Source organism: Hemicordylus capensis, chromosome 4, assembly GCF_027244095.1.
Source record: "Hemicordylus capensis ecotype Gifberg chromosome 4, rHemCap1.1.pri, whole genome shotgun sequence".
Taxonomy (NCBI): domain Eukaryota; kingdom Metazoa; phylum Chordata; class Lepidosauria; order Squamata; family Cordylidae; genus Hemicordylus; species Hemicordylus capensis.
The window spans coordinates 321645716-321668208 of NC_069660.1; the positions used below are offsets into that span (position 1 = coordinate 321645716).

At 51.9% G+C, this 22493-nt stretch overlaps 1 protein-coding gene across 1 annotated transcript; it reads right to left on the reverse strand.

The window, feature by feature from the left end:
• Positions 1-6703: 6703 nt before the first annotated feature.
• Positions 6704-22058, reverse strand: LOC128323944 (protein lifeguard 1-like). The gene is made up of 7 exons (XM_053247924.1): positions 21909-22058; positions 15979-16321; positions 13376-13476; positions 9458-9658; positions 8973-9101; positions 7445-7588; positions 6704-6860 (listed from the first exon to the last, which is right to left on the reverse strand). The coding sequence occupies exons 2-7, from the start codon at positions 16274-16276 to the stop codon at positions 6717-6719; spliced, it is 1017 nt and encodes a 338-aa protein (XP_053103899.1). The 5' UTR covers positions 16277-16321; positions 21909-22058; the 3' UTR covers positions 6704-6716.
• Between the last annotated feature and the right edge of the window lie 435 nt (positions 22059-22493).

Consider the following 22493-nt stretch of genomic DNA (forward strand, 5'->3'; position numbering starts at 1 on the left):
CTCCTTAAGGCACGATGGCATCCTGCCCTCCCTTAATGAAGCATTAACGATCACCTCCAGCCATCTACCTGTCCCCTCCCTGGCAGCTTTTATTAGCCATGAAGGGCAAGGGTCAAGAGCGCACGAAGTTGCCCGCACACTGCCCAGGATCTTGTCCACATCCTCAGGCCGCACCAACTGAAAAGAATCCAACACAACGGGACCAGATGGTACCAAAGGCACGTCTGCCGGAACTGCCAAAACTCTGGAGTCCAGGTCAGCACGGATGCAAGCGACTTTATCTGCAAAGCGACAGGCAAACCGATCACAAGGAGCTGTAGATGGCTCCTCCCCCATTGTCTGGGGGGATGTGTGGAGCAAGGTTTTCACCACACGAAACAGCTCTGTTTGTCTGCACTGAGCAGACGCAATGGAGGCGGAGAAAAAGCATTTCTTCGCCGCCCCCACCGCCACGGCATAGTCCCTAAAATGGGCTCTAGCCCGTGTTCGGTCGGATTCGTGACGACTCTTCCTCCAGCGTCGCTCCAGCCGTCGCCCGAGTTGCTTCATCGCCCTAAGCTCCGAGGAAAACCAAGGAGCCGAACGGGCTCCACCAAGCCGGAGAGGGCGCTTGGGGGCAACCGTGTCAACAGCCCGGGCCATCTCTCCATTCCAGAGATCAACCAAGGCCTCGACAGGGTCACCAGCTCTGGACACTGGAAACTCCCCGAGGGCCGTCTGAAATCCAAGCGGATCCATAAGCCTCCGGGGGCGGACCATCTTAATCGGCCCACCACCCCTGCAGAGGGCAGACGGAGCAGTCAAACTAAACCCCACCAGGTGATGATCTGTCCATGACAAGGGAGTGATCTCAAATTCCCCCACCTCCAGATCATTTATTTCCCGGTCGGCAAAAACCAGATCCAGAGTGTGTCCCGCCATGTGGGTAGGGCCCGATACCAATTGAGACAGGCCCATGGTTGCCATGGAGGCCATGAAATCCTGAGCCGCACCCACTAGGGGGGCCTCAGGGTGGACATTGAAATCCCCCAAAACAATAAGCCTGGGGGAACCCAAGGCCACCTCCGAGACCACCCCCGCCAGCTCAGGTAGGGAGACTGAAGTGCAGCAGGGTGGTCGGTACACCAGCAGAATCCCCAGCCTATCTCGGAGGCCCACCCTCAAGGACAAACACTCGAAATTCTGAGATTGCCTGACCGGGCACCTGGAAACGGGGAGAGTCTCACGAAAGATGACTGCAACGCCTCCTCCCCGACCCTCGAGGCGGGGCTGCTGCACGATCTGGAAACCTGGAGGACAGAGCTGAGAGAGACCAACCCCGCCCAGCGCATCCAACCAGGTCTCCGTCATGCATACCAGGTCAGCATGCTCATCCACAATCAGATCGTGGATGAGAGATGTTTTTGCGTTAACTGACCTGGCATTCAGCAGCAGCACCCTAATCCTCGAAGGAGTGTTCCCAGAGCTCCCTAGGGTCAGAGGGTTGGGAGAAGGGCCGGAAAAAGGAACAGGCCTCAATTGCCTGGACCGATTTCCCCTGTAACGGCCTGCCGAACTCCCACCGCCATACCTCCCTCTGCCTGCTACCCGTGATATTGCCGCCCCCACTCCAGACCCACTTTTTCGCTCCCCCAGGCACATCTCCCCAGAATAAACCACCACGGCTTCTTGGCTTAATAAAAAACCAAGACCAGACTTGCGTGATCTCCTGCAAGCTTCTTGATTGTGGGAAGACAGATCTTCAGGGCAGAAGGAAAGGATCTTCAGGGCCCCAGGCAGCTCACCCCACGGCTGAGAGCCACACGGACGAGAGCCCTTGTGCTCTCGCCCTTCAGCTCACGCCAAGAGGCTCACGCCCCTGGCCCAGCCTGAGCTTCAAAGCAGCAGAGTCAGCCCCACAGATGGAACACACCTGAAGAAAGGTAGGGCAGAAGCAGAAACACAGTCACTGCCAGCCCAAGGTCTTCCCTCTTCCCTTCTTCAGGCCCTGGCCCAGCCTGAGCTTCAAAGCAGCAGAGTCAGCCCCACAGATGGAACACACCTGAAGAAAGGTAGGGCAGAAGCAGAAACACAGTCACTGCCAGCCCAAGGTCTTCCCTCTTCCCTTCTAAATTTAACTTTAGTAAAGTTGGTCTGACTGCTAATGAAGATTTTACAATTTTGGGACCTTTCAAATGTTTTCCTTATGAACCTACAAGGTTATCTATGATATACATTAGTGCACTAACCAGGAATTCAGAATAATGTTGAAACACTCCCAGGTCCGGCCCTCCACTGGGGGGGGGCTCCAAAGGTGTCCCCCCCAGAGGCCTAGATGTGCCTCTGTGGTGGTGCCCACACAAGGTGCACTGCCACAACAGGGTGGGCAGCCATGTGCTCTCCCAGAAAATCAAGACGGGGGGGTCTCCCAGCCCCCCAATGTCCCTCTGCTGCCCAGCCCCTGATCTCTCTTCTGTGCGGCTGGGGCTGTGTGGCCAAGCAGCTGCCTGCCTGCCTGGTGCTCCCAGCGGGGCCTGTGTGCAGACTCACTCGCTCGCGAGAGGAGAGGCGAGGAGAGACTGAGAGGACATGAATGGAGTGATGTCACAGACTTCGATGAGGCAGACAGCAGCAGTGGTGGCGAGAGCGTTGGGGTCTCTGCCCACCAGTGGCCGCAAAAGCGTATCTAGGGAAAATAGCGCCTAGGGCAAGCACTGAAACTGCGGCCCCTGTCCAGACATCTGACACCCATCTTTCAGATAACTTTACCATAATAGCAGCTGAAAAATACAAGTCAAGCTCGTTCATCTTTTAATATTTCAAAAACTATTCAGCAGTGGACGTAGCCAGACCGAAAAGTGCTGGAAAACTACAAATTTCAGTATGCTGGGGCTCATGAAATGCCCAAATACTATGTGGAGCTGTACTTGGAAAACTAAACAGAAGTGCCTGTCTAATTCTCTACTATGCATTGTAGCATCACGATTACATAAGTTTTAAAAATAAGTGGAGAATTTGACTTTTCCCAGATACTCTGAAAATAATTAAAGGATATGCAGAGTAAACGGTGTCACTGCTTGGAATATATTCTAGTATTTCAGAAATTAATATAATCCAATCCTAGCTCATAAGCGTCAGCTCAGTATTCACAAGCCCTGATTCTCTGTACATAGAGCCAAACGGAATATGTGTACAGTTGATGTGAATGGGGCTCGTTCCTGGGTCGGCTTAGCCAATCAGTTAGACACAAGGATTGGGGATTATTAATTGAGGTTTATTGCTACTGCAGGCAGCAAAAGGTAATCAATAGGCTCACGCTCTCAACCGATTGCAGTTTGGTCACAGGTGCATCTTGCATTTATACAGACAATCTGAATGATGCTGACACCCTAGACACAGTATACGTGGCAATAAAATGGTGGTCTAAGTATCTAGTACGCATGCGAATGATTCATTGTTCATCGGGTGATTACTCCTTATTTGGTTCTATCCTGTTTTCTGGCCTGGGAAGCTTAGCTGTCTTAGCAAATTTCATAGATACATTTTAGCTGGAGAGAGATAATGACACCAATCATGAGAGGCAGTGATGTCCCTGAGCTGGGCTGGGGTTACTTTAAGTTAGAATGAGGTATTCTGGGCAAACATGGAGTTTCTTGGTTTTTCTAAACACATCACAGTGACTTATATTATATTAATTTAAAAAAAAAATTACCTGTAACCCCTTCAGGGGGCTTCCTAAAGGCCATGGGGGGTGGTCTGCAAAGGTTTCCCCTCCCCCTACAGGCCTCTTAATTCACCACAGCAGCCCGTCCCAGGCTGATTTTCAAGCCTGTTTGAGCCTGCAAAGATCAGCATGGTGGCCATTTTGGAGGCCACCATGCATGCTCAAATGGCCTCTGTGAGGCCTGGCAAGGCCTAGGACCTCACAGGGACCATTTGAGCATGTGCGGTGGCCATTTTAATTTTTTTTTTTAATGGCCACCAAAAAACAAAATGCCCGATGTGCATGCTCAAATGGCTTCTGCAAGGCCTGGTATGGCCTAGGGCCTCGCAGAGGCCATCTGAGCATGTGTGGTGGCCATTTTGTTTTCAGCAGCCATTTTTTTAAATTTTCCATTTTAAAAAATGGCACCCCCCTTCAAGTGGCACCCAGGGCACGTGCCCTACCTGCCCCACCCTAGATTCGACCCTGCCAGTGGGAACACACAACTCTGCCTCGCACAACGCAACTGCAGCAGAAGCACCAGCCCGGGGGAAGCAGCGTGCAATTATCCCCTGGAGGAGATGTCTCCTCCTGGCTGTCTTCACCTACACAAGGGCAGGTGTGGCCCCCCCCCCGGCCCTGCTCCTCTTGCTCCTGGGTTTCTGGCCAGCCCTTTTAGTCCCGCACTACTCCCAGACAGGACACATGCTTGCTTGCTCATGCGCAGTGCCGGCATGGCCTGTCTCTTGAACCTGAACTGCCACAGGGCTTGCTGGGGGTTGTAGTTTAATGGCTTCCGTTTGCCCCCAGATGAGTGTGTGTCGTTTTGTGTTTCTCCTCCTCCACAGAGACAAAGAAGGGGGAGATGCACGTTCTCTTCCATGGCTGTGGTCAGGGCTTCATTTGAAGGAAGGGCTGGCCAGGCTTCCAGGCTTGGATTGTGTTCAGTGCCCGAGCTCAGTCCCGAAATGTGTGCTACGTTACAGAAGCCAAGATGAGAGTGGCACACTGAAGCTGTGGATGATAGGAATTGAGGGGGGCTTCATTCCATATGAGGACAGAGGAGCCACCGCAGAGGAGAGCAGAGCTGGTCTGGAGGCAGCAAGCATGACTTGTCCGCCTAGCTAAGCAGGATCTGCCCTGGTTGCATATGAAGGAGAGACTAGACGTGTGAGCACTGGAAGAGATTCCCCTCAGGGGGTGGAGCCTGTCTGGGAAGAGCATCAGAAGCTTCCAGGCTCCCTCCTTGGCAGCATCTCCAAGAGAGGGCTGAGAGAGAGACACTCCTGCCTGCAACTTTGGAGAAGACGCTGCCAGTCTGTGTAGACAATACTGAGCTAGATGGATCAATGGTCTGACTCAGTAGAAGGCAGCTTCCTATGTTCCTAGAAGTTTGTATATATTCAAGTTTAGATTTGGGTGGGTGGGTGGGTGGTTTATATGTATATTTTGCTTTATATACTCACAATGACCAGAGAGACAGGCGTTCCTGGCTTGAAATCCGCATTGACTCCCTTAACAAGACTCCTGGCTTCACTGAGCCCCTTCAACACTCTCTCTCTCAATATCTTTGGTTTGGGCTCCCCAAACTCTTATTATAGAAATCAATGTGTGTTCTTTAACAGCTACTTTGTTCGTCATTCTGTATGTGTGTGGTGTAGTGGTTAGAGTGCAGCCGGGGAAGGCGGGGGGGGGAGGGAGGGAGGCCTCCAGAGGCTCCAAAACCACCTCGGCCAACTTGCGCCCCCACCGGCTGTTGTGCACTGTCACCAACGGAGCTGGCTTCCAGCTTGCCCTCCAGGCGCCCCCACTTTTCCTTGGAGGCCCCAATCAAGGGGGGGGGGGGAGGGAGTGCCTGGCAGCAGCAGAGACGCCTCAAGTGGTCCTGGCCATGAACGGCCTCATGAAGCGTCGTCAGAGCCTGACTGTGTTGCTACAGCAGGGAAGCCCACTTGAACTCTCCCATCACTCAGCACGGGAGCTTCTAGGCTCCAGCTCAGCCCCCTGGAGCTCACACATGCACAGGCAGCCAAGCACCGCGCATGTGCAGAGGCCAATGGAGCAGAGGGGCAGGTCCGCCTAACCCAGAGGGCTGCTGGCTCAGCTGCTGGGCTTCCCAGAGACTGCCGCGTGCCCATGATGGTGAGGTGAGCCGCTTCTTAAAGGCATCATTTCTCCCCCCCCGCCCCCATCCCCCCCCCCGGAGTGGCACTCACAAGCCCCTACTTCCAGCCCTTGTCGAAGCCCAGATATGGAGCAAAAGGTGCACACGCGCGCACACACACACACGCACGTGCCGTTGTAGTTTTCCAGCAGGAGATACCTAGAGGGCAGTTGAGAGGATAGCTTGGGTGTGCTCTGTAAACAGAGGCGCATCTACAGAAAATAGCACCTCTGGCAAGCACTGAAATTGCACCCCTATCCAAACCAGCATTGATTCCCCTTAAGACTTTTCCCCACCAGCTTGGAGGACTACATCTCCCAGCAGGCCTTGCAGTGGAGTTATGTAAGTTTATCCATGTCAGGAGATAGGCCAGAGGGAAATCCCCCCCTTGTTTTTCTTCCCCTCTTCCTCTCCCCCCCCCCCCCGCTGCTTTAAATCCCCCCCTCGGCCTCCTACTGGAAGGCCCTTGACTTTAACAGGGAAGACTCCTGTAGCCTCTAAAGACAAGCAGCCATATGTGTTGCCCAGAGCAAATTAAAGGGACGTTTCCATTTTCAGATGAGAATACTAATGATGAAGAGCAGCAGCATCTATACCGCGGGCCCTCAGCTCTACAGAGCCTGCCCCCCAACTTTCCCTGCAGGGCAGAGAAACCCTCTTATTTCAAGAGCTCATCCCTCCTGGCCTCCTCATCTGCTTGGGTTGCCCTCCCCATAAAAGCACAAGTGAAGATGCACTAGGAGAACCTGGACCCTTCGGAAATGGGCAGAAGGCAAAGAAAGAGGTCAGAGAACAAAGAGGAGGAGGAGGAGGAGGAAAGGCAGGGCCTGTGAAGAAGGAAGCCGATGCTGAGGGGATGAGGAGGCAAGCCTATCTATTGCCACAGAGCTGCAAGATGAACTGGAAAATCTGAACAATGTCCAAGTACAGGATGAGGGCGGCAAAGATGTACTCCTCCGGGCTGAGGGCCAGTTCCTTGTTGCCCAGGAGCAGCTGGGTGTCAAAGGCCAAGAACTGCAAAAGGAGAGGAGAGAGGGAAGGTCAGTTGGCTCCCAGACCGCCCCCCCCCCCGGCCCCACCGGGTTGGTGGACAGCTGGCCTGCCACGTGCAGCCCACCTCCCTCCCTGGGCAAGCTGAGGGGCACAGCAGGCGAGGACGGGGGCGGCTCAGGGGCTGGCCTGCAGCTCCCCCAGGGCCCCCAACCACCCAGCTTCCCACCAGGGCGCTCACACAAACTGACAACCCCCCCAAACTGCAACCTTTTTACGCCGGACCGACAACATTTTAGCAATAAATCACAGTGACGAAGTCTGAAACAAGGCATCGGAAATGTGAACGGCCCCTTGCTGTCAGCGCAGGGGCGGCGGGTTCACAACGCAGGGAGTGCGGGAGCCCACTTCCGAGACACACTGTGTCCCCTTTTGCAGGGCCTAGTCTGGTGGAGAGGAGGGGCTGTTGCCAGCACAATCAGGCGGGGGGGCGTAATAAGAGGTGAAGGGCCCCTTGGAGAGGCTGGGTGCGGAGCGCGGGGGGGGGGGACACGCTCTACCCTCTTGGCAAGTGAGAGAAGAGGACCCCGCAGCCCCCCCCCACTCACGCAGGTGAAGATGAGGGCTCCGAGGGAGGCATAGATAATATCCAGGATGCGGCTCCGGACAAACATGCAAAGGATGGAGAAGAGGATCAGGACCACCACAGCGACAAAGAGCAGCCCCCAGCACTGGGTGAAGTCCAGCTTGGTCTGCAGGAGAAGAGCCCCCAGCGGTGGTCAGCAGAGGCCCCCGGGCCCCCTCCCTCCCTCCCTCCCTCCCTGTCCCCCTGACCCGGGCCCTCTTCCCCCACACCACTCCCCCTGCGGGGTACTACCACCCCCCACTCCCAGAAGGAAGGCTGGATGGAGCAGCAGCCTGGCTGGGAGGAGGAGGTCAAGCGGTGGGTGGGGGCTGCAAGAGAAGCTGCAGGTGGCCGCTCTGGGCTCCTACAAGGGCTGCTTCTCTTCCCTGACACCTGGTTGCACGGCAGGGGGGATGGGGGTCAAGCCACCTCACATTCACCTGCCCCCCCCCACTGTGCAGGCTGTGGAACAGGCCTGCCACCCTCCTCCCCTCAGGGAAACGGTAGAGCCATTAATGCTCCACCCATGACCACCCTCTGGCCTGCCAGCCAGTGACTAGCCCAACAAAGGGGTGGCCAGCTAGGTTTCCTGACTGTAGCCCCCCCTCCCCCCACAATCAGAAAGAGCCAGCCCATCAAAGGGCAGCATCTGGTGCAAGCACTTTGGGGGCAAAGCCAAGCAGAAGAACTTCAAGATCCGGCGGGGGGGGGGGAGAAGAAGGGGCAAGGACTGGCCTCCTCGGTCTCCTCGGGGAGGAGCAGCAGCAGCAGCAGCAGCAGCAGCAGGCTGTGTTCCAAGAGGCCGTGCCTTGGAAGGTGCCATCGTGTCTGCTCCAGAGGGGCTCCTGGCCCCGGCTTGGCCAGCCTGGATCCCCGAAATCCAGGGAGGGACACTGCCTGAACACAACGCGTCCTCAAGGTTGCTGCTCCGTGGCAGACGACTACTGAAAGCGCTGAATGGGGTTCAGGAGACACCCCTCTCCGCTGGCTGTCCTGCAAAGGGGTGGCCGGCTGGATCTCATCACCCCCGCCCCAACCCCATTATATTTGGCTGCAATGGCCAGCATGCCGAGCCGCATCAAGGGCATGAGAGCAAAGCTGAGCCTGCCCAGGTCTGGGGAAGCCCCCCCGCCCGCCCCGCCCCGCCCCGCCCCGCCCCGCCCCATGCAGCAGGCTCTGACCCAAGAGGCCCCTTGGGCTGCCGTCTGGCCCAGAGGGGCTCCTCTGCCCAGGCTTGGCCAGCCTGTGTCCCAAAATAATCTGGAGAGGAGCAGCTGCCCTCATCTCGGGGCAGCACCGCCCCCCGCCCCTGCTGCTGCCTGCCCGGCCCTGCTGCGCCCAGGCTGCTCGGGGGGGGCGGAGAAGGAGCCGCCCTCCCTGCTTGGCAGTGGGGTAAAACTGTACGGCTCCAGTCTATGGGAGCCAGAAGAACCCCCCTTCCCTATGAAAGGCCCAAAGGGGTCCCAGAAGTAGTTCAGCTGGCGGGGGGGGAGGGCAGGGCACACACCCACCTGCATGGAGAAGATCACCACGGAGAAGCAGACGGCGACAGTGATGCCCACCGCCATGAGGACCGTGTTGGTGCGGTAGAAGCCGGCCAGCATGCCCATCAGGTAGGAGAGGCTGAGCGTCAGGAGGGACTGCGGAGCAGAGGGGGCTGCTGCCGTCAGAGGGCCAGAGGAACTCCAGGCCCTCCTTCCCAGGAGGGGGGGGATGCGGTGCTCTGCTAAGCCTCCAGCCCTCCCCACCTCCCAGGTGGCCTGAGCCAAGGGGCATTTCGTCTCCCTCCCCTAATGCGGTTTGCATAGAAAGAGACATACATGCATACATAAATGGTGGCTCCCTGTCCCCAAAGGGCTCACAATCTAAAAATAGCGGCAAAGGCCTGGCCAGTCCCCAACATCCCTCCCCCACCCAGGACCTTCCAGGCAGCCCTCGCCCCCCCTCCCCCCACTGCCCCCCCCCCACATACACACAGACTGGGCCTGGCCCCTACCAAGGCAATGAGGTTCCAGGGGTGCTTTCGCTGGAACTGCCGGCAGCAAATGAGGGTGAGGGAAGTCACGAGATAGACGATAATGGAGGCATACAAGATCCAGATGTGGCTCCGCACAAACATCTTCACCTCCTTCACAAAGCTGAAGACGATCACAATGGCCAGGGTCACACTCAGCTGGGCGCTCAGCACCAGGAAGACCTGCAGGCACACAAGCAGACGTGCAGCTGGGGGCGCCACCAGCAGAGATGCCCCTGTTGGCAGCGCTGCCCAAATCTGAGGAGGCGTCTTCCAGGCAGGCCTCATCAGAACAGCCCGGCTGCCGCTGGGCCCAGCACCCTGTTTTCCCCCACGGTGGCCCACCAGATGCCTCCGGGAAGGCAAGAGGGGAGGGCATGCGCCAGGGGGCAGGGGCGGGGGCAGGGCAAGCTCCCGTGTGCCTTCAGGATAGAACCAGGCAGGTTCCAGTTTGCAAGGGTCCTGGGAGGTCTTCTAGTCCACCCCCCAGCTCTGTGCAGTCAACTGGGGCAGGAGGCCTGACAGACGGCTGCCCAGCTCTGTCTAAAAACGGGGAGAGAAGGAGGGCCCAGCCCCAGTGCGTGAGGCAGACTGCCCACTCTCGGACAGCTCTGGCCAGGAGGAAATGCCTCCTCCTCCGCCTGTCTGGGCTGCATCTCCTGCTGCCTTGCGATTTCCAGCCGTGGATCCCAGCCCTGCCCTCGAAGGGCCAGGAAAGAAGCCCACCCCTGACACGAGAGGGAGGCCAGGGCCACTAGTTCAGCTGAGGGGCGGTTGCCTTGTCACAAGTCCTGAGCAGTCTGTTTGTCATCAAGCCAAAGCTGCCGGTCCAGCCTGCCCGACTCTCTGCACCATCAACCACGTTGCTGCCACTGAACCTCCTGTCTCAGTCGGGCGCCTGCCTGTTGGGACATGGCTGAGAGGCGGCCGTTGGCAACCGGACCCTGACCCCAGGCCAGGCTTCTTTGTCTCTCACAATTTTACCAATATCCCTTTGGCGTAGGCCTGAACCAGACCGAAGCCATGTTACCTTTCATATATTCTGTCTGTGTAAAGGGGGGCCTAGGGGATTCCTTATAAGGAGTTGCTTTTCTGTGCCAAGGAGGGCCAGGAGAGACTAGAAAAGAAGGTGATGAGGTATTCACCTAAAAGAATACATGCGCAGAAGTTAGCTGGAAAATTACTGAAAGTCCAGACAAAGGAAAGGGGCAGTACCTATGCACCATCTCCTAGGCTATAAATATGTCATGCTTGTAAATGATCGGGGTCTTGGACTTGAGCGTGAGCTATCCAAGACCTTTGCTACTATAGAGCAAAATAAAGCCTTTTAAATCCTTCTCGGCTGGTGATGTGTTTGGCTACTGACCCAGAAAAGAACCTCTCTTTGTTGGGGTACAACACCTTGAAATGCTTTTGGAAGTTCAGGGATATTCTGAAACATCATCATTTGTTGTTTGGGGGGGGGGGAATCAATCAGCTCCTTCACAAAGGATGACCTGAGTTACACACCTCTGAAATAATAACAAGTCAAGCTCAGCTAAGGACACTTAGCGTCGATTCTGCCCCCCCCCCCGAGGGTTCTGAAGCCAGAGTTGGGGGGGCCAAGTGCTGGCAAGTGCTGGCGAGTGACTTCCTAATGGAGCTGCTTGATGAGCAGCCTCTGGGAGGGCGCTGGCACTTGACTGCCCGAGCAAATGCCTTCGCTCTCCTCTCCTCTCCTCTCCTCTCCGTGGACTTTTCTTTTCTCCCTCCACTGAGAGTGCAAAAGGCCTTGTGAGGGGCGAAGTGGCCAATGGACTTGGGGGGGGAGGCCAGCCAGTGGCAGAGCGGGGACTGCCTGTGAACCTGGACTCCCTCCCTCAGAGCTGCAGGGCTTCTCTCTACTCAGTGAGCCGAGGTCAGAGCCACGGCGAAGCTTCCCTTGCTGACAGGGCCAGGCAGGCTCAGAATGGCCCACGGGGCAACAGGGCACCCACCCACAAGGCGCCCCTGTGCCCTGCTGCACACAGTAGCAATGGATACCCCCCCCCCAAGTGCCCATTATTCTGCTCGAAACCTGGCGCCCTCCCCACAGAGACTCCACCGCCCTCTCAGTGCCTCCAGTCCTGCCTTGGGGCCCAGTCAGATTTCCTTTTCAAAAAACCTGCAAATTCAGCCGCCCCAAAACCTTCAGTCTTCTACGCTAAAAGGTCAGATGCTTTCCCTTTTCACTTGTGCTCCAAAAAGGATGAAAATGGCAAGTTTAGGTGCCCAGCCAAACTTCCGTGCCATCGATGCTGCAACGACTTGGTACAGCCTTGAACATTGTGCGGCTTCAGAACTGAGGCTCCATCCCTGCACCCCCACACTTGGCCTTGGTCTTTCAGCTCAGGATTGAGATGGGGAGGGATTCATCCAGGCAAAGATTCAATCGCTGCAGCTTTCAGAATAACTTCTTAGAGAAGTCCCTGCTGAGTTTCTGCCTGCTGTGTATTTGCAAGGCACAGTACTGCCCCCAAAGACCACATGTCCGGTAAATGTCCAGTCCGAAACTCTAGGTCCTCAATCCAGCCACAATAACTTCCTATGACCCACGCCCCCCATGCCTGTCTGATTGATCCCTACATGACACAGTCCTTTCCCCAAATGCTATGAACTATAGCAGGACTTAAATCCTTTACTCATGAGTAGCCCTCACCCTTACATTTGAATGGGCCGATCACAAGAAAACGTTGCAGCCTTTCTTTAAGGCAGGCCCTAAAACCATAGTTGTTTTGGGACCTTCCAGTCTTCTCTTCCAATAGACCCACAACCTTACTCATGAGTAGACTGAGCTTATTCCTGGCTAGCTTCTCAGCATTACTCATAGGTAGATATCACACCCTTAACCACAAACAGACATCCTCATTCTCATGTAGACCATCAGCTTCACCCATAAGTTGATCCTCAAGCTTAAATGCAAGTAGACAGTGCATCCTTACTCACACATAGCACCTCAATCTCACAAGTAGACTTCACCCTTATTTGCATGTAGGTCTACTCTTGATAAAGGAGGCAATGAGTAAAGTTGTGGGCCCACTTGTGTATAAGGGTGCAGTGCAGTCTTTTATAAATGAAGGTTGGGAGTTTACTGGTGAGTAAAGTCCATCCCTATTCATGAACACACCCTCAGTGTTACTCACAAGTAAGGGGTCTACTCATGAGTAAGGTTGCAAGGTCTACTTGCAAATAAGGTTGATAATCTACTAGAGACTCTGAGTAGTAGTTCTGCTCACAAGTAATGGTGAGGTTATTCACAAGCAAGGAAGGCGACAAGATTTTCTTGAGAGTAAGATCGTGGGTTTATGAGTAAGGGAACATGATCTGCTTGTGAGTAAAAGTGCAATCTCCCCACAAATAAATGTGTGGGTGCATGGAGCCTGATTTCTAAAGCCAGTGCCATATACGAGAGTGCACAACGTCTCTACAGCTCATATGGGGCAGCAGTTAAGATCGGCACCTTCACTGGCCAGTTCCATGCTTTTAAGAGTATGAGTGAAAACATAAAGCCATCTGAACTCTCCTCTTAACCTGGGTGACTGAATCTTCAGAGGGAGAGGTGCTCCAACTCACCTCTGCTCTCTGCTTTCCTACTAAAGTGGTTCTGAATAGGCTCCGCTGTTCTTTTTTTTTGGGGGGGGGGGGCATTTTTATTGCACAGAGATTCAGAGATGCTGTAGAAGGCATGGGGGGGGCGGCTGGAAGAGGCCCCAAAGCCACACAGACGATGGGGCAGAAATGGTCCCTTGCCGATGGGACCAGAGCCCAAGCCGCTCCCCAGGGTGGGGGAGGCTAGCATTTGAGCTCACCACCCCATGGTCACAGCTAGCCCTGCTGAATCACTGCCCCACACCCAGGCTTCCCTCCAACCAACAGCCTCACCTTGCGGATGAAGGACTGGCGGCAGCTTTTATCATCCCAGTAGGTGGTGGGGAACTCCTGGTTCTCGTAGTAGGAGGGCGGTCCGTTGCCGGGCAGCGGTGCTGGGGACAAGCGGCAGCAGGCAGCAAGGTCAGGCAGAGGCTACACACACACACACACACACCACACACCCCATCCTAATGGACCAGCAGGAGCAGAGCAGCCCTCCTGCCTCTGACTGGGCCAGGCTCCCGACTCCTTTGCCCCCGTCCACGGTGGAGGACACTCCACAGTCCTGGACATGGTGGGGCCTTTCCGGATGGAATGGGCATCTCAGGCCATCCGGGGTCAGCATGAGGGGAGGGGAGCCTGAGTAGAGCCTGAGCGGAGCCCAGCTACACCCCACCTCTCCCGAGGCTCCTCAGGGGCAGCCCCGTTCCCCTAGAAGAGGCCAATGGACGGAGCAAGGGTCAGGAGCTGTGAGCGTCCTCCCAGGAGCAGCCGGTCAAATCCCCACAGAGAGCTTTGCCGGGGAGATGGGTCCAGCCCACACCCACAGCCACCGTAAGAGTTCCCACTGGGCCCCCACAACCCGAGGTGAGGTTGAGCCGGGGTGACCAGGGCCAGAGTGGGGCCACAACAGTGCCAAGCTGGAGCTTAGCTAGCCCTGTAAATACATTGTGCAACCTGGGCCAAAAGGAGACTCTTCTGCACTCTGCGTGTCCTCAGGAAGCGGAAATGTAACACACAGGCCTGACCGCTCACCCTCCCACCAAGGTGTTCGGAAATACCCTTTCCCCCCACAGTCTGTCTTTCACCTCAGTTGCTCTACAATAGAAACAGAGATCAGTCATCTCCATCACCATGGAAGTGCCTGACAATATCCTGCCTTGGTCAATAGATTGGAGGAAGAATGAAAGCTGATGGATAATTATAGGCCAGGCTCCAACCTCCCATGGTTGGGGAAGATGATCGAGAGGGTGGTGGCTGACCAGCTCCAAGAGGTCTTGGAGGAAACTGGTTATCTAGACCCATTTCAAACTGGCTTTAGGGTGGGCTATGGGGTGGAGACTGCCTTGGTCATCCTGATTGATGACCTTCGTCAGGGAATGGACAGGGGGAGTGTGACTCTGCTGGTTCTTTTGGATCTCTCAGCAGCTTTCGATACCATCGACTATGGTATCCTGGAACGTCTGAGGGATCTGGGTATAGGAGTCACTGCTTTGCAGTGGTTCCACTCCTATCTCTCGGGTAGATTTCAGATAGTGGTGCTTGATGACAGTTGCTCTTCAAAGTGGGAGCTATTATATGGAGTCCCTCAGGACTCCATTCTGTCACCGATGCTTTTTAACAGCTACATGAAACTGCTGGGTGAGGTCATCAGGGGATTTGATGCTGGGTGTTATCAATATGCTGATGACACCCACATCTATTTCTCCTTGTCATCAATATCAGGAAATGGCATTAGCCCCTTAAATGCCTGCCCTACAGGCAGTAATGGGCTGGATGAAGGATAATAAACTGAAGCTGAATCCAAGAAAGACGGAGGTGCTCATTGTAGGGCATCATAATCTGCAAGATGGGATAGAACTTCCTGTTCTGGATGAGGTTACACTCCCCCAGAAAGAACAGGTCCATAGCTTAGGAGTGCTCTTGGACCCGGGTCTTGCCCTGGTGCCTCAGGTTGAGGCTGTGGCAGGAGCACTTTTTACCAGCTGTGATAAAAAGCTCTGCCCATTCCTTGAGGAGAATGACCTGAAAACTGGTAACCTCCAGGTTGGACTACTACAATGCGCTCTATGTAGGGCTGCCTTTGTACATCGTTTGGAAACTTCAGTTAGTTCAAAATTGGCAGTCAGATTGGTCTCTGGGGTATAAGGTGGAGGCCACATTATGCCTATTCTTAAACAGTTGCACTGGCGGCTGATATGTTTCCATGCAAGCTACAAAATCCTAATTATTACCTTTTAAATCCCTGAATGGCTTAGGTCCGGGTTATCTGAGAGAGTGCCTCTCTCTACAAGATCCCCACTGCTCATTGAGATCATCAGGAGGGGTCTGTCTTCAGGTGCCACCAATTCATCTGGGGGCGACCTGAGATCGGGCCTTCTCAGTTGTTGCCCCTGGGTTGTGGGACGTGCTCCCCATGGATACTGGAGGATTGTCTTCCTTGGAGGCCTTCAGGAGAGCCTTAAAGACCCATCTTCTTAGCCTGACTTTTAATGGTATCTAGTTTTAATTTTATTCTGTTTAAAATGGTTTTTTATTTTTATTATGTATTTTTGATTTAATGTAAACTGCCCTGAGCCATTTTAGGAAGGGCTGTATATGAATTGAGTAAATAAATGCAAACAAGTAGCTGTAGCAGATCAGGTCTTCCATCAGCTAACTAGGGTGAGCGAGACAAAAGTATATTTTTGGGCCCTGGAACAAATTTGGGAGGCAAGGGAGGCAGAAAAGCCTTTGGGAGGGCTGGGGCCAGGTGGAAATTTGGGAAGGGCTGGATCCATCCTGACCCATGCCTGGCTACAGGGCTGGTCACACACACACACACACACACACACACACACACACACACACACACCCCTTTCCAGGGCCTTCCCTACACCAAGGTGGCTACGTACCTCCGTGGACCACAATGACTTCCATGTTGGGGTTCTTCAGATAGGGCCCTTGTGGGTACTGTGCCTGAGGATAGGGACCCTCTGGATTGTGGCCTTCTGGATACGGTGCTGAGGCTGGGTATTGGACCCGTGGGTAGGCTCCCGGAGGGAGATCCGTCTTGCCATAGACAGTAGGCTGGAACTGCAGCTGTGGGTAGGGGGCCACTGGGTAGGGAGGCTGGGCGTAGCCAGGGGGGACGGGAGGCTGTTGGCCAGGGAAGGGTTCGCCGGACACCAGGAAGCTCTTCTCGTGCGACATGGTGCTGCTGCTGCTGTTCAGGCATCTGCGGCGGCCACCTCAGAGCTGCAGAGAGAACAAGAGAAGGGAGCTGAGGAACGGCCAATCTGGGTAGCCCAGAAAGGAGCCTCCCCCAGCAGCCCCCCTCCCCACTTTGGTTCCCAAAGATGTCTTGCTTAGGACCAGGAAGAACATCTTCCTGGCCAGGCTGGCTGGCAGTAGTTGCAGTACTGAGTCAGACTCTGTAGGGTGGCAGCAGGAGAAGGGAGATGAGGCCTGATGCTTGCCACACGAGAGTCCTCTTTTGCCTCCCCTGCTCCCGGCACAAGGGGAATCAGGCCCAGCCAGTGGTGCACCGAGGTAATTGTGGAGCCTGGACCTGAAGATGCGATTTAGTGGTGAAGATGCCCAGTCGTGCTGAGGAGCAGGGGGGCTGAGTGCAGCTTCATCACCAACACTGTGGAGCCTACAAAATGGAAAGTATTCCAAAGCATAGAGCAGGGGCAGGGAGAATTCATGGTGGCATAAAGCAAAATAAGCACACACAGCAATATCCATAGAATTATAAATGAATGAAGATTACACTAAGTTTGACAGAGGAATAGCAGCGACAGAACAAAAAATAGACGGAGCTTTTCAGTTAAGTTTGCAATCCTATAGGACTTCCGGTTGGATTGCTAACGAGGCTGCATGCTTCCCAACAGGGGAGACCGAGGAGGAGTATTTTAAGGGGGTTTTGAGCCTTCATAACTGCACCACCACCACCACCCTGGATTAAAGGGTTTGGATCAAGATTGACCACTGTATCCCCCCGGAGCCTGCTCCTTATCTCAGGGCTGTGCTGGAAAGTACAGCTTTGATTTAAGTCGAGCGGTGGGGGTTGGGATTCATCAAGCTACACTCCTCCATCGGAAATCCAATGGACTGAAGCCAGTCTGGCGTCTAACTTCTTTCGGTTTGGATTATAATTCATGCTTAAAGTTCAAGAAGCTCACCTCTCCGCGTGATTAGTGATAAATTGCTGAAATTCTACCTGCTTTTGCTGTAAAGATTGGACAGAGTTCAAGCCCTTGTTGTGAAGATGTCATAAGTTTGCTAATTATAAATCAAGGATGGAAATTCAATCTGTTTTACTAAATGCTGGAACTGAAAATCTGAAATGATGACTAAAAGCTTTAAAACTTTTTAAAAAGCAAAGCAGTGGGAACTATTATTATTCTCTTTTGGTACCTTTTGAGAGAGTTTAACTTAAAGGATAAGTGATTTGCTGTTTGCTGTTGAATATGTCTATCATGAAGTCCACCAATTAGAGGAAGAAGGCGGATTATTGAACCGTGAGAAAAATTAAACTGGCAGTGATAAGATACAAGAGTTGCGGTCTGGAGCTGAGTTTATTTGGAAAATAATTGCAGGCCTGTACTTTCTTGCAGAGCAAGGAGGCTGTATCCTGCTGTAGGAGCAGTGTTGCTGGAGGCGTTGTAAATAATGCAAAAGGTAAAGCAACAGAGCCAAACACAGACCCAACCACAAGCTAGGAGATTTTCTGTTCCAAACCCAGGCCTGGGTGAAGGGAAAATGTCTTCAGAGTTAAATGAGACACTAGTTGCTATGAAACAGTTACTAGAAGCTAATACAGGCACCCTCCAACATGTAAGTCAAGACATACAAACACTTAATAAGAGAACATCAAACATTGAGGAGACAGTGAAAAAATTGGCGCAAGATAACAAAGAATTTAAAACAAGGGTGGAAAGTTTGGAGCAAGACGTAGGATCACTAAGAGATGACAGGGAAAAATTATTAGATCAAATGGCTTTGTTGAAATTGAGGCAAAAAGAGCGTTTCTTGAGGTTTAGAGGAATCCCAGAAAAAACTGGTCAAGACATTTTAAAAGTGCTTAGGGAGGAACTTGCATCACTCTTGGGAATTTCACGTGAAGAGATGGATCCGCAGATTGATGCAGCTTTTCGCAGATTGATGCAGCTTTTCGCCTGAATTCTGAATTTGCCACAAAAAATAAATTAGCTAGGGATTACATGGTTCAATTCAATTCTAAATCAATTGCAGAGCAGATACTCCAAGCACATTTTGCCAAAGCAATAGCAATAGCACTTATATTTATATACCGCTCCATAGCTGGAAGCTCTCTAAGCGGTTTACAATGATTTAGCATATTGCCCCCCAACATTCTGGGTACTCATTTTACCGACCTTGGAAGGATGAGTCAACCTTGAGCCCCTGGTCAGGATTGAACTTGTAACCTTCTGGTTACAGGGTGGCAGTTTTACCACTGCGCCACCAGGGGCTCTATTACTATTGAAGCCCTTACTATTAAAGCCCAACAGGTAAAAGTTCTGAAAGAAATACCATCCAGGATTTTAAGGAAACGTAAGGATTACAAATTTTTGACAGATGCTTTGAACGCCAATGGAATACGTTTTAGATGGGAACTACCTGAAGGGGTCTCCTTTTTCTACAAGGGAAAGAGGAACAGATTTACAGAGCTCCCCAAAGCACAAGAATTTTGGTGGAAATACAAAAAAAAACTTTAACCTCTGAGCACCCAGTGCCTTCAACACATAATTCTAACTAGCCAAGATGGATTACAAAATAGCTTCATGGAACGTTAATGGGTTAAATAGCAAAACCAAAAGGGTTAAAGTTCTTCATTTTCTTAAAAAACAAAGTTTGGACATTATATGCTTACAAGAGACACATATTAGAAAACAAGATAGAAAATATTTGGTTAACAAAGCCTTGGGACAAGAATTTGTTTCCTCTGATAAGAAAAAAAAAGAGGGGTAGTGTTTTATGTGAAACAACAACTTGAACCCAAGTTGATTTTTAAAGATGAAGAAGGCAGGATGCTAGCTTTGGAAATTTTAGTTTCCGGAATCAAAACAGTGATAATTGGAATTTATGCACCCAATGAAAAAAAAAGTAGAATTCTATAATTATCTAGAACAGAAGATGGCTGAGTTAACGAATGCTACTTTGGTTTTACTGGGAGATTTTAATGGAGTTGTCTCTACATCCTTGGATAGAAAATCTGATATGTCTGAAAGGAACCTACAAGGCAAGCTACCTAAAGCTTTTTTTGATTTAGCAGAACATATGGATTTAGCAGAACTTTATGACTTGTGGAGAATCAAAAACTCAAATGCAAAGGAATATACTTATTTCTCTGAAAGATATAAATCTCATTCAAGGATAGGTATGGTCTGGACATCCAAATCTATTACGCCATGTATAAAAAGAATGGATATCTTGCCCAGAACCTTCTCAGATCATAATGCAATTTGCTTTACATGGAAAAAGAAGGGAACGGTTTCCTTTCGCTGGAGACTGAATGAACACTTGCTGAAAAAACCGGATCTTGTGGAGAAAGCCAAAAAGAACTTAAAGGACTATTTTGAACTGAATTTAAACCAAGGAATGGATAACAAAATAGTTTGGGATGCAGGAAAAGCGGTTATGAGAGGTTTTTTTATACAACAAAATGCATACTTTAAAAAACAAAGGGGACTGAAAAAAGAGGCATTATTGATGGAGATTTCTAAAAAAGAAAGAGAACTTTTATGGGCCAAGGATAAGAAGAAGATTACTCAAGTCATTAAAATGCTTCAGCAACAGCTCTCTATGCTAGTATTAAATGAAGTTGAATGGAACTTAAAATATGCGAAGCAAAAGTCATTTGAATTTGCAAACAAACCAGGCAAGTTGTTGGCTTGGAAAACTAGAACTGAGAAAAAGAATAAGTATATATCCAAGATACTAACAAAAAATGGGCTTTCCTATGATGAAAGGGAAATAAAAGGGGAATTCTTTAGATACTATTCTGAATTATATAAAGGAAACAAAGATATACAAATCAACAAATTTCTGAGTTTCTGAATGAAACTCACCTTTCAGAACCCAGGGGGCAAGGCCCTGGGGGCAGGCATATAATTTAAGCCAGTAGTTAAATGTTCGAAGCCACGCCTATGCCTCAACTCTGGTCAACCCTGTTTCTGAATGCAAGATAGCATTCAATACACATCTGAGGACCTGAAAAAAGGCACGAAAAAATCCAGCTTGCAGCACTTCTAAGGGCTTCTAAGGGCTTAACATTACAGGTGGGATAGATCTGATCGCCAAACAACATTTGTTCCAGTATTTTAGCCTGATACACCCTAACTGATGCAGGAGTGTAATGTCCCCCCATAGAGCCAGTGTGATGCAGTGGTTAGAGTGCTGGACTAGGATCGGGGAGACCCGAGTTCAAATCCCCATTCAGCCATGAGACTTGCTGGGTGACTCTGGGCCAGTCACTTCTCTCTCAGCCTAGTCTACTTCACAGGGTTGTTGTAAGGAGAAACCTAAGTACGTAGTACACCGCTCTGGGCATGAGAGACTGATGTGCCTTCAGGCTTTAGCTGCATTCCTGGGTTAATTATCCCAGGATAATAAACCCAGGCTGCAAAAAAACCAGATGTTTGCGTTATCTGGACATCTCACATTGTGAGCCTTGTGATTTTTGAGACAATTAAAGGGTCGTAACCTCCCTTCCTCTCCATTAAATAGCTGTGCCTGAGACATACGGCTTCCTTCTGAAAGTAACTTCTGGGGTCTCTTATTTTCATTGGGCAGCTTTGCCCAATAAATGTTCTGGCTTTTTAACCCAGAGATGCACAAGGTTGCCCTGGAGTTAATCTCAAAATATCAGCCACTTTATTTTTATCTTTATTGTTCAATTTATATACCACCTTTAATAAAACTTGACCAAAGGACACACTGAATACAGAGCATAGGTAATATGGAAGGTGTTGCTAGGTATAATTTGAGATCTAATATCAGGAGGTAATGTTCTCATCTATGTCGTTTGATATATTATGTGACAAGAGAGAATTTCTTTTCTAGCTGTAGCAAGTTTTTGGAGTCTTCTATTTTGTATGATTTCGAGGGTATTGTTTTTTTAATTTTTCTTAACTAAAGAATGATGTGTGTTGGCATAAATTGGGTGTTTCTGTTGACTCCAATTGAGAGGCTCTCAGGAGCAGCTGCAGCCAATCAGTGCGGCCAGCCGGGGGCTTGGTGGGCAGCTGGTCGGGCTCCGTCTAAAGCGGCTTCAGGTCTCCAGGGGTTTAAGCCGGTTTCGCAGCGTGCCTCCCCGTCCCGCGGCTTGTCTGCTGGCTTGGCTTTTGCCCCTCTTTAAAAACCATCATTATCATCATGTGTTTTCTTGCTTAGTGACTTGGGCATTACGGCTTCATTTTGCATCACTTTTTGAAGGTTTTATATTGAAACAGAGGATGAACTGTTTGTAAATGAATACACTAAACAGCTATCCAGATCTCTCTTCCTCCCACTCCACTGGTATGTGCCTTGACAACATCCTTTCTGCAAGGTGCAACACCATTTATGCCCATTTTACAGGTAGACACTCTCTGCCCCGTGAAGGTGTTGTTGTTGTTTTTTAAAACACATTAGTCCAGAGCTGTCAAGGCAAGAAGCAGGGCCCCCTTCTTTCTGGCAATCATGGGCTGGGTGTACATAGGAGCCCCCAACCCTGATTTTGCAGCAGGCCCCAAAATGTCTGGAACCAGCCCTGAGGGCCCCTTCTCCCATATTCCATGGGGGGGGTCAACCCCCAACCTCCACCCTCTGTCCTTGCCTTTTGTGTTCTTCCAGCTGCTGCAGCCGAGCTCTCCTTCTGACCTCCTGTCCAGCAACCACCCTGCGAGGAAGGCCAGGATACCTCCAGGAGGCTCCCCCCCCCACCGCAAGCCTGCCCTCAGGAGCTGCTGCCCAGGCACCCAAGATGTCCAGGTTCTATTGCATCCTCTGTTGCCATAGTAACCCCCTTCTCCCCTGGATGCTGACACTCAGAGTTCCTGCCGCTCTTTGGGACCGTCCCCCCCCCATTGCAATGATTGTCGCCCTTCCTGCTTGGGGCGACACTCTCACAGAGGAGACAGGAAGGGGAGGCCAAGGGGAGGAGGAAGGCGCACAGGACAGCCTGGATGATGTCCCCGTCACCCGCTCCCACCTCCCCCACCCTCGCTGTGGTGGGACGCACATCTGAAGGCCCCCCCCCCCTTGGTGGTTGCACAGAGCATACAGCAGTCAGAGTCAGGGGCTGAGCAGAGCTGGCTGGCTCTGGGGAATCCAGAGGAGCCATCCATGAAAGCTGCAACCAGGCTTTACTTGGATTGTGTTTTTTAAACAATCTTAGTAGAGCAATGCTTGGTAAGAGACC

Coding starts and splice junctions, on each gene's coding strand:
- LOC128323944 (XM_053247924.1), bottom strand. CDS start 16,276: ATGTCGCACGAGAAGAGCTTCCTGGTGTCCGGCGAACCCTTCCCTGGC. Junction 9,659..13,375: donor GCCAGTCCTTCATCCGCAAG/GTGAGGCTGTTG, acceptor GTGTGCCTGCAG/GTCTTCCTGGTGCTGAGCGC. Junction 9,102..9,457: donor CCTGGAACCTCATTGCCTTG/GTAGGGGCCAGG, acceptor TCTGCTCCGCAG/TCCCTCCTGACGCTCAGCCT.